This window comes from Fopius arisanus, unplaced genomic scaffold, assembly GCF_000806365.1.
Source record: "Fopius arisanus strain USDA-PBARC FA_bdor unplaced genomic scaffold, ASM80636v1 scaffold00019, whole genome shotgun sequence".
Classification (NCBI taxonomy): domain Eukaryota; kingdom Metazoa; phylum Arthropoda; class Insecta; order Hymenoptera; family Braconidae; genus Fopius; species Fopius arisanus.
The window spans coordinates 711,757-723,426 of record NW_011887758.1 but is presented as its reverse complement, the minus strand read 5'-3'; the positions used below and the strand labels follow the sequence as shown (position 1 = coordinate 723,426).

Below are 11,670 nucleotides of genomic sequence, written 5' to 3'. Positions count from 1 at the left end.
TTTTCATTTGTCATTGGGATTTTTTTGGTGAAGATATTAGTTTTTATTGGGATAGGGAGATCGGAATTGATTGAATGAGTTTTTCGATTGTCCAGATTGTTGGGAGGATTGAGGCGACTGGTGTGGGTTTTCATGGTGATTTGTACGGTACTGAACATATCTATCCCCTCTTATAACATCAATCTGCGCAGAGAAGGGTTTGGTGTTGTTTTGCGCCGCGTCTGCCCACTCGAAACCTCGGCTAAATTCCGTTCCACCCTCGGCTGGCACTTCGGCATTCGCTGTCGATCGTTACGCATCCGAGAATAACGCCATTGTGTAAAAAGAATCCACGACGCTCGGATAGTGCACGCTGAGGACCGGACTTTCCACCGGACACGTAGTTTTCCTTTAAGAGTTTTCCTCCTGTGATATTTAGACTGTGCCAACATTAGGTGAGTAATGCAATGATTTTATATTGGATTTATTTGAGTTATCGTTGGGCTGGGATGACATTGGGGATTACATTTTTGGGGATTGATGTTAGAAAAGCCGTGGCGTCCCTAGGTCGATTTTTCCGATTAACTATTACTGGGGGAAATCTATTTTCAAGAGGATTTTTTGCTGAATCGGATTTTTAAAAATTTTTTTAGTCCCCTAGGATTTCTGCGGAGTCTCGTGGTCGTCGTCTCTGGGAAAAGCCTTTCCCCCGCGTTTTTGCCGAAAATTTTCGCCATTTTGTACTCTCGAGGCCACATTCGCCGCCATTACTGTACACCGATAGCTGTTTGCCAGTACTATGCAAATCCTAATAATGATGAAACTTGAGGACATGTGATTATTTTTGCGTCGTTGTTTGGGGTTTTTTTTTGGTTTTCGGGTTTTTTTTGTTCTTTGGTTTCGGTTCACATTCTGGAAATTATCTCAATGAATTCAAGTGTTGATATTATCATCTTTAAACTTTTTCTCCGAAAATCCAAATTTTCATTTTTTAATTATCCTCCACATTTTCACTTTAGACATTTTTCTCCAAAAATTATTGTCATCAATTTCTGGAGAATCGTCGGTTAATTGTCAAAATCCGAGAAATGTGTCGCGATATTTTTTTCAGAGACTAATCTTTAAGTAAAAAAGAAAAGATGAATAAAAATAGATTAGTGGGTTCATTGAGATAATTATTTTTTTTGCGAAAATGGGGCAATGATAAAAAGTTGTCGTTCATATACCGAATAGGGGGCGAAACGGGTAAAACTCGTGCCCAAGTACAAGCAGCAACCGTCGCGCTGTCGTCGGTTGCCGGCGTTGCCACGGATATATATATTTTTTTTTTATAATTTCCTCTGAGAGGGTGGTGGGGCGAATCGGAGCAACGTTCAACGTACGTAAGCCATTGTCGTGAAGGGCAGCGGCGAAAGAGCACACGTCGAGTTGGAAGCTTTCCCTGGGGTGTTGTTTCAAGTTCTAGCGTCTACCTCGCTTGTGATATTAGGACTTTTTATACTTCAGAGACTTTGGTGAGTGAAATTACCCTAAAATCTCGGAAATCTCCATCCGCCTTGCCCAAACGTGTCATTGAATTCCGTGGGAACTATTGATTCGGGAAAGCGTTCTCTCCCCGCGTCCCCCCAAAATTATCTATCATTTTTTTATCCGGGAGCTATTCGATTTGACAGCGGAAATTTGAGCGTTCATTCCGGCCCATTCTGACTCGCCTCGCGGAAATATCGATTGAATTTCGTGGAACCGCGAAACTTGGAATTTCCACTTGGGCTTTTCGCCATTTTGTACGGGCACGACCCTGTTGTCGGCCATGTTGGGTGCCCCCGTTGCCGCTTTATTCCAGGGGAGTTGCGGTGAAAAGGAGGAGAAGTGAAGTGGACAAAAAAGGTGGGGAGGGAAACGCTGAGTACACAAAAACTAAAGTTCCCCTCGTCTAACAAGAGGTGCGCGCGCCTCTCCTTTCCTCGGTATTCCCCCTATTTCATAATTCCTCAATTCCCATTTTCACCGTCGTAAAACATCCATTCGTCAATCCAAATAAAAAAAAAACGCGTAATCACTATAATATTTTTGTTGTATTATTTATGGACTGCTACCTCCATGACGCAACAATCTCACATGAGATAATATTATAAATAGATTATGCAATCGGGCGTTTCAATGCGTTATCACTGTTCTTGTACATATATACATGTCCACCCCCTTTGATCGATGCTTATCGCGTTTGCGCGTTTCATCGTTCGCTCAATTGATTTCGTGTTATATCTCGTCTCTCGCGGATGGAAATCGGTATTGAACCGTTGGTGAATATTTTTCCACAAACGTGGAGCATAGAACGTGGGCCCGACGGAAAGGCGCAGTAGACGGGGCCCATATCCCCCACATCCCCCTCGTCCCCCTCGTCCCCCATATTCTCTACATCACATTCCTGGGCAACATGCCCCATCCAATTCGTTTTCCCCCATTTGGTTCTCCCAGCCTTTTTCTTACTTTTTTTTTATTCCCATTTTTTTTATTTCTTTTTTTATTTTCGGGCTTCCCAATGCGCATACGTCGTCGCGCAGATGCCGCTCGAAGTTTCCCTGTGCGCATGCGCAGTGCTTGCGCGTCGTCCTCCCGCATCATCCCCACCATTTAGATTTTTCGTTACCGTTAGGTAGGACACGCACAAAGGAAAAGGCCAGACCATCCGGACGCGCTTGCATCATACAGCCATTTTGGAAGCTTGGGTCGCGTCGTTAGAGCTTTTTTTGCCCGTAAAAATACCAGTTATTAAAATTGATTAATTTATCTGGATTGTGATTAACATCCGTGCAAATGAGAGCGTCAACGAGAACTAGGTAGCGCTGGATCCGACGGATTAATCAACGTTTTTTTTTTTTCTCTATTTTTCATCGGGATCTACAGAAACGAGGGAAAGAATTGAAACATGGAGGACGATCAGCAGTTCTGCCTAAGGTGGAACAATCACCAGAGCACGCTCATCCAAAACTTTGACACACTCCTCGAGAGCGGCACGTTGGTCGACTGCACCCTGGCGGCGGAGGGGAAGTACCTAAAGGCTCACAAAGTGGTCCTCTCCGCGTGCAGTCCATACTTTGAGGTGAGTTTGATTTTTTTTAAATCTTAATAAATCATCCTATCGATCCGTTTCCTGGGTTTTTATCGATTAAAATTACTGATGACAAAACAGAGACTCCACTTTGAGACATTAGTTGGTCCAGGAAAAAAATCATGGCATGATAGATGAAAGGATTTCGATGATTTATCGTTTTTTTTTTCTTCTGAAGAGAGAGGAGGAATGAGAGAATGAGAGTGGGAATTGGTGAAAGGTAGTTAGCGTTGGCATTTCACTTCTTTGTCCCGTTGGTACGCCAGGAGTTAGATCAATACCAAATACAGAGAATGAGAGAGACAGATGTATAGGTTGATGTTGAAACAAAATGGCGGTGGATGAAGAGGTATAGAATTCATGGCTGGGCGCAGATGAGGAGAAATACAGGGGGTACCGGGGGGGAGGTGGGCGACGAGGGGGGCAAACCCAAATCCCCTCCTGGTTTCTCCTGATCAATACAGGGAAAGCAAGATGGCCGATTTCCAGGGCACCACTCGCCCTGGGATGGAATATCAAAGTTAGCAAAGTCCTGGGGTGGTGGGGAAGAGAGGGAAATGGGGGGCGGTATTAAAAGGGGGGATGAGAGGATGAGTGGATTCTTGAGGTTTTCCGGTGTCGGTGTTCAGAGACTAATGGAAATTTTTCTTTTGTTTGAACCATTAACAGGGCCTTCTCAGCGAACACTATGACAAACATCCAGTCTTCATTCTCAAAGACGTGAAATTTAAGGAGCTTAAGGCCATGATGGACTACATGTACAGGGGAGAAGTTAATATATCCCAAGACCAATTGGCAGCATTACTCAAAGCGGCCGAGTCCTTACAAATAAAGGGCCTCTCGGAAAGCAAGACTGGTGGTACCAACAGCAACAGCAGCAGCACCAAAACAGACTCGAGGCAACAAAAAACAACACAACCGCCTGTATTGTCAGACATTCCACATGGGTCTTCCGGTCTCACAATTGAGAAGAACAGCAAAGTTCCTAGGCAGAGTGTAGCGCATGTATCGGTTGCTGATGTACCAGAGGACTCGGCCAGTCCACAATTACCCAAAGGCGTTTCCTCCAGGTTAATATTCATTAATATTTAAAATTGGCAAAATATTCATTGAAATTATAAATTGATCATTGATTTATTTGTGATTACAGGGAAGGCTCCCAAAGTCCGCTTCCCAGAAAAAGAAAAAGAATAAGAAGAAGAAGCGGTGGTGATGATAATTCAATGGATAACCACGAGGCATCAAATTCTAGTGATATACCCCAGCAATTGGGTATAACATCGCTCGGTCTGACGCCTGTTGGGGATGACAAATCACACTCAGAGCCTGGAGATGTTGTCGGCAAGTCAGCACTCATGTCCCACCTGACGAAACCCACCGACGACATTCATCAGGTAATTATCGACAGAATTTATTAAACTCGTACCAACGCCTAATGGAGATGTGCAGTAATCCGCTAGTTTCTTTCGCTCGTTGGTAGATGATAATTCGTGTTATTATCCTACTGTCTCTGTCAAATTTCTCATGACGTTGCAGTGTGGAAAGACACGAGACAAATCATCAAGATGATAAATAGGGATTTGTGTGATTATTGTGGATTATTTTTATCGCAGATTTCCCTGGAAAAGGCTGAACCTACAGATAACCTGATTGAGCCAAAGTCCGAGTACCTGGAGGACCCTGAGGAGAGTGTTGAAGACTTGACACTGGATGATGACATGAATGACCTCAATGAACTGGAACAAGACAACAACAGAGCCGGACCTTCGTCGCACGATCCAAGTCAACATCCTGGTAAGTTCAATTATTCCTCAATTAGCCCACCAATTTACTAGTGAATGTAAACTAGGATAAGTTCATTTTTCTAGGCCAGTTTATTTGTCCTTTCGAAATTGAAAGGAAATTTTTCACTTTTTTTTTGTAGAAGAATTCCAGAGAAATTACAAAAATGGCATTCAAATGATTATTTTGTTTCTATCAACTGGTCTGGAAAAAAATACTCATCCCACTTTATCATTTCGAAATGGATTTTCAATTTTACACCGTAAAATCACGTGGCGTTTCTACAATACCATAACGTTGGCAAATTGATCAAATTTAATAAATCTGGAAGGAAATTTCCCACGAAAAATTGTCTTGAGTAAAAAAAAAATTTCAACCGATGATAGAAATCAGTCAGTGGAAGAATAAATCTGAAGACCATTAAAGAAAAACTGGGAACAATTATTACAATAACTACATTTGCATTGGATAAAATTCACATGATTGATTGAACACAGTATAAATCGTCGTGACGTAAAATGTTCCATGAAGAAAAAAAAAAAATCGCAAAAGGACGACTAATATTTCGGAGACTAGAGTTTGGGTTTCCTCGTTGCAGGTGGGGGGGCGCGGTCTAGTACGAGAGGTGACATTAATTCTGGTGGTACAACCCAATTGACAACGAACTTCGTCCTCAATAAAAATCCGCAAACAAGAAGAACGCGTCCAGATGTCGATGTAGGCTCATTGTTAAAGTCACTTGCCAATAAACAGGGTAGAAAGTACAGTTTAGACTCGGTAAAGATGTCACTCGATGCGATACTCAAGCAGGGGATTAGCACAACGCGAGCGTCTGAGATGTACGGCATCAATCGTTCGACACTCCAGTTTTATCTTAAAAAACTGAACGTCGTGAGGAAACGGTGGCAACAGCCAACCAATCCCCGACGATACCAGTGATTCAAATGTTATCCAATCGATCCCTAATCTAACAATCAATCATTAAGATAATTGATATATTAATTCTATTAAATCAAACCACTAATTTCACACTCGGAATTTATGTGGATTTTTATTTATCGAATATCATTTTAAAAATAACACGTTATTGATTTTATTTTCTCCACATTTTTTCATTCTGATGTTTGAAAAATCCATTCAGGCTGTGAAATTTTGGGATTTCTCAATAGAAAATTAAGAGAAATTTACGAAAACCGTAATAAATCCTCCACTCAACCATGACGTAGAAAACCGATTGATTTGCCACCGTTACGTAATTGTAGCACGTTATGGAAATAATCAGAATACGTTGAATAAATGTCTTTCAAAATGATAAGACACTTTTTTTTTAAATCCATTTTTGGTATGACCCCTCAATTAACTCGGTAATGTATCTCCAACTGATTTTGTGCTTTGGGTTCTTTTTCCCTGGGAAAAAAAAAACACTAACAGGTCTCGCAGCGTGGCATGTAACGGGCGATCGAAGTAATGCGGGTGGCGTCGTGGGAGCGGTAGCTGGAGCCCCTGGGGCTAATGACGAAGTTTTCCTCGCCGCCCAGGAGGCCGCCCAGGCCCACCGCGACTCTCAAGGTAGGCTCATCCTCATCATTTGACAGTCGCCGACGTAAACCGTAACGATAGGCACTTACGACTCGTTATTAAAGACTTATTCATCTAAAACTCATAATTTTCTTCTTGAAAATCACCCTGAGGAGGTAAAAAAAAAGTGCTTACCTAAATGAGTCACCAAATCAATTACGAAAGTAATCAATAAATTCTATTGTCTCATTTACTGAGCACTTCGGTCGATTCCAATCCGTGGAGAACCCTGAGAAATTAATCCCGGATGATTTAAGTGCCTATTGCGCAGGGTTGCGAGGCTTTCCATAATTTCGCTGTCTGGCAACGTGGCTCAAACGTGATCTCGGTGTTCAAGCGTGGCACGGTCTCTGAAAGAGCAGTTATCAACCGTTATTTTTTTCCTCATTTTATTTTATTCATTTATTCGTACCCCCTAGGACACGTGGTCAATGTACTTTAACTGTTTACCCTGATAAATTGACGCACTGATGTGACGTGTGAGGCCGAATCGATAGACAAAATGTATTTCTAAAAATTCCTCGGCCTTTCAACGCGTTTAAAAAAATTACCTCTCTCTCTCACACGAGCGAATGACCCCAGCACACAACGAGCCTCTTGAAATCCTCGGGCCCTCCCTGTTATGCGAATATAAAAAAGATAAATATATTCTCGAAGAATAGAAAGAGTGCGATTTTTCCCGGATGCCTGTTGAGAATGGCTTCTTCGTAACGGCGTGTAAAGAAAAAAAAATCGAAAACGCTCAGAAATGAAAAGAGGGACTAATGAACTGGTGATGTTGGTTAAAAAAAAAGGGGGGGAGGGAGATTTGGTCGAGACGCTCCCACGAAAAGTCGCTGGCCTTGGGCTCCATAGCTGGTTTAGGATGTGAAGAGGGGGCGAATTTTTCTTGTTTAACTGAAAGAGTAGAGAAACCGTCTCGTAATGAGCTCGCGGTGAATAGGTAGAGCGTGAGAAGGAAAAGAAATTCATCCTATTCCGATGGAATTGGCCACCAATGAGCGAGAAAGCCAATTCCGATGACCTAGATTCATGACGGGCCGATGAACCTTGCTGATTCCACGGATAATGTTGCGCAATTGTTATTGGCTCGAGTTATCAAGACACTTGGATCGTATTTGAGGGATATTGAGGAAAAACGTTGTCTAAGTGATTTGGAGCGAGACTTTTTTCAGCAGATGGCTCGCGAAAAAAATATATGAGGGCGATTGCATCTGCCGAGCGACTACAGCTGTCGGTGGCAGATGCCGTTCGCAGATGGTGGATTATTTCGCGAGGGAGCCGATTTTAAAATCGGTAATTTTTCAAAAAACCTCTCGGCCCTTGCAGGGAATTATGGCTCAGCGGGGCCCAACGTGGGACGCACTCAAGGTAATTACGGAGAGAGAGGGAACGATCTCTCTGTCAATGCTGGAGTCATGCCGGAATTTTATATTCTGATTGAATAAATTAAGTTGAGAAGTTGAATAAGTCGAAATTTGTACAGTAACTAATTGACGGTTTATATCGAAAAATATTGATCTGCCGGGGAAATGCCAGAGGACTTTTTCGGAGATTATTGAATTTCCCATGAAATCGGTCTTTTCGTATTTTCTCCTGAAATCAATAGTTTTCGAGAAAAATCGATAATTAAACATGTGAAATTCGAGTTATTTCGTTTAAACTTTTCGCTATTTGATTTTAGTCTTCGGTTTTTATAGCTGAGGGTTCTGTTGGGTATTTATCACTCGACTTTTGTCTCGAGTGGCTGTTTGATGATTTTAAATAAATTCTAGAAAACATTTATTCGGTCATTGACACGCATTGATGGAACGGTCGTTTTATTTCACCCTCAGAGACTTGTTACCTTGAATAAGAAAATAACAATCTCCGGGATTAATATTGAACAAGACAAGTCGAATAACAATTGCTTCGTCTTAGTGCCCTAAATTCATTTGTTTTTCATTTTGAGATATGTTGAATAAATTATTTGATTTTTTTATTTATAAAATTACAACCGATGTTGCGCCACGTTGTCCACAGTGTGTAGAATTGAAATATCAATTTACATGTTGTGAAAGTGCGAGCAATGAAAAAGGGGGATGTGGGTTGTTCAGGATGTGTGTTATTCCTCGATCAGGACACGCATCGTTCTCGTTCATTGCAATCGCCGTTATTCCCCCAAAAATTATCCCAGAAAGAAACAAGAAACCACCTCTCGTAGTCGTGTTCGTGTTTTTTTTTTCCTGTTGGTAGTATTATTTATGAGTACGTAGTTGAGAAAAAAATTAACGAGAATACTCTTGAACAAATCGTGCTGTAACACGATAATATAAATGTGTTCACACAACCGCCACCTTTTCAATGACATTTTTTCCTCATGAAAATTACCGATTAGATCTGATTCGTACGACCGATCATCTCTTCATTACCACGAATACGAGGGAGACAGAAATGCTCGGGGATTTTTTTTTTTTGTCTCAAGTTTTCCCATCAGCACGTGGGGAAGACTACACACCTTCACTCTAACATCTACACATGCATTACCTCTCTTTATTTTTTTCATGTTTATTCTTCGCGCTTAAATTTCCACTCTGATATCATCCCAAGAGTCGATCGCTCGTACGCAATTAAAATTCAAATGAATTCCTGTGTGACGTGCAAAGTGTGAATCACATTTTTTTTTTCATTTCTGCTAAAACAGAATAATCGATTATCCACTACGTTGTGCCATTTTATTATTTTCGTAATTCGTCTTGCATGCCACGCTTCCTTCGGTAGTGTAATTTTTATTCTTAACTCATTCACTGGCGTACGCGTGCACTCCTCACGAAATAAATTATTTAAACAATCAATAGAGCCTGTAGATTGACTGATTATCGTGAGTGATAGTACACGCCTGCGATCAATCGTATATTATATAAAAAAAAACATATATATTATTTTTCACTAACCCACGTGTACATAACTCGCTTCTTTGTTCGTAACGCATATACATCAAATGTTTGATTAACTCGATTCACTTTATTATATACCTGATATTGATAATGCATATGTTTTATCACATATGTACATGAATGGGAGCAAAAACAATCCATGTTTTATTAACCTTTAATTATGGTACATTATGTTAGAAATCTATGATGAAAAAAAAAACAACATTCAACCTAAATAATTTAATGATAACAACGTCAAAGAATTTATCATGTTATAATTCTGGTGATATTGTAAATGTTATCATTTTCACTATTGTCACTCTTGTGTATTCATGCCATACTCATGTCATTTCGTTCGTTTTATCATGATATATTTTTCTTCTCTTTATCTTTTACTCCCAAGTGTTTAGGAATTTTTAAGAAGAATTAATTAATGAAGAAGAATGCTGATTACCACTCGGGGTTGGAGGATCGAGACATTTTCTCGTGTCACCGAGGCCCTGAGTGGTTTCATCCAGTAAGAAGAGAGAAGAGAGAAGAGAGAAGAACTGAACCGAATGCTTTTTGCATTTGGCGATCGTCGACCTGCTTTTTTTTTGCAACGAGAAAGTCGTTTTTATGTATGAAGTCTCTACTTGCCATTTGCAAGTTGAGTCTTTGTACTGGTGTCATCAGTGGATCTTCAGGTAATTGGTAAGAGGTATACAGGTGATTTTTTTTACTTATTTAATATTTTATGTGGAACTGTTGATGATTTTTTCGTGATATCTGTATATTTTTATGATATTTTTATGATATTTTTATGATATTTTAGGATATTTTGATATTTTATGATACATTTATGATATTTTTATGACACTTGTTTATTTTTTGTGAAATTGTTTAACAATGGCAAGGAGAGAGTTTAATTTCACCCTGAGGTCATCGAATCATTCATTGGTAATACGAATGTGTCCTTGACTCATCGCTGAAACATTGCTCCACTTTGTTGATTGAATTAATATTCCCACAGCCATTTATCCAATTGTGCTAGCCCATAAGATTGTTATACCTTTTAAGCGACTTGTGAATGAGTTTGTGTGAGAGAAAACAATTGTGTGCTGATTCGTACGAGTGAATGCATTTTTTTTATTCTCATCCTGAGAATTTCATTGTCGACACGTGTGAGATTTCACCTCGACGTTTATTCATTCAACGATTATCTTATTTCTGTCGATGTTTTCGATTTTATTGCAGGCCAATTTTGCTGATGCCTCGCTATTTATTTCCATGGGAACTTGACGAAAGATTACTGCTGCAATTTTGCGCAATCTCTCGTTCAAGAACCTCTGGTTAAATGGAAGGCGTTTGATTTATTTTTATATTGAATTTAACTCTAGGAAAGTGTCTCTGAATTTTTTCACTTGGAAGATATTCAACGGCTGATTAAGAAGATTTAAGAAGACAGTTCGACGGTTTTTCATTCATTGCAGTGTTTGGGCGCCTCTTTTTTTCCCCAATCGGTACAACTCAGCGTTATGGTGCCTCTCGAATTCCATTTATTTTTTTATTCTTGAGGGATTTAACGGTGAGTCGAGGGGAGAATCGAGATGTGCAGATGCACGAATGGATGATAAACAGAGTGATCCTGATGAATCTCGTGAGGAAGAGAAGACTATACTTTTTTTAGTCTTCTCTGAATCCGAGATTCTTGCTGACTGCAGTCTTCAGATCTTGTGGTAATGTATTGGTAACAGGTTATAGATTTAATATATTAAAAATATATTATCTCGATTATTAAGATTCTGCTTAGGCTAAGGATTCTTTGATGATTCAACGGTTCTTTTATTATTTGTAAATATTGTAGTGACTGTATGATGATTTTTACAATATCTTGTGATAATATTGATCCTTTACAGCTTTATTATAATCAAAATGTCCTCAATTCTGCAATGTCAAAGTTTGAAGGCATCCTGAATACTATTTTATTCATTACTCGTCAGAATTTTGACATGAATTGAGAAAGTAATCCACCAAAAAATCGTTTTTACATATTTTCTAGGTGAACAATTGTTTTTTTCAGTTTCAAAAATTTGTTTTATCTTTTTTTTTACAGCGAAAATCGCGAAAATTCTACATCTCGTACATATGCATTCGAATATTTCAGATTTGTTATACTTATCCCTCTGGGATCCGCTATTTACAATTTTACGAAAAAAATATTCCCTTTCAGCAGGTGTTAAAATACTTCGAGCTCTTGGAATTGACAAGTCCCCACGGATTTGTCAATGAGTTTGAAAAAGAAGATTCAATGTTGCCGGAATC

General features: G+C 39.8%; 1 protein-coding gene across 50 annotated transcripts in view; it reads left to right on the top strand.

Annotated features, from left to right (window-relative positions):
• Window positions 1-261: 261 nt before the first annotated feature.
• Window positions 262-11,670, top strand: part of LOC105264086 (longitudinals lacking protein, isoform G) — a 91,356-nt gene continuing 79,947 nt past the window's right edge. For 28 of the 50 annotated variants that reach the window (XM_011300681.1, XM_011300710.1, XM_011300689.1 and 25 more), the window contains exons 1-6: window positions 264-434; window positions 2,887-3,082; window positions 3,761-4,161; window positions 4,242-4,485; window positions 4,705-4,885; window positions 6,305-6,442. In XM_011300681.1, the coding sequence (XP_011298983.1) occupies window positions 2,909-3,082; window positions 3,761-4,161; window positions 4,242-4,485; window positions 4,705-4,885; window positions 6,305-6,442 (1,138 nt within the window). In that variant the 5' untranslated portion in view covers window positions 264-434; window positions 2,887-2,908. Of the gene's footprint in view, window positions 435-2,886; window positions 3,083-3,760; window positions 4,162-4,241; window positions 4,486-4,704; window positions 4,886-5,471; window positions 5,918-6,304; window positions 6,443-11,670 lie in introns of those variants that run through there. The other 22 variants (XM_011300717.1, XM_011300725.1, XM_011300711.1 and 19 more) reach the window with 4 other exon arrangements.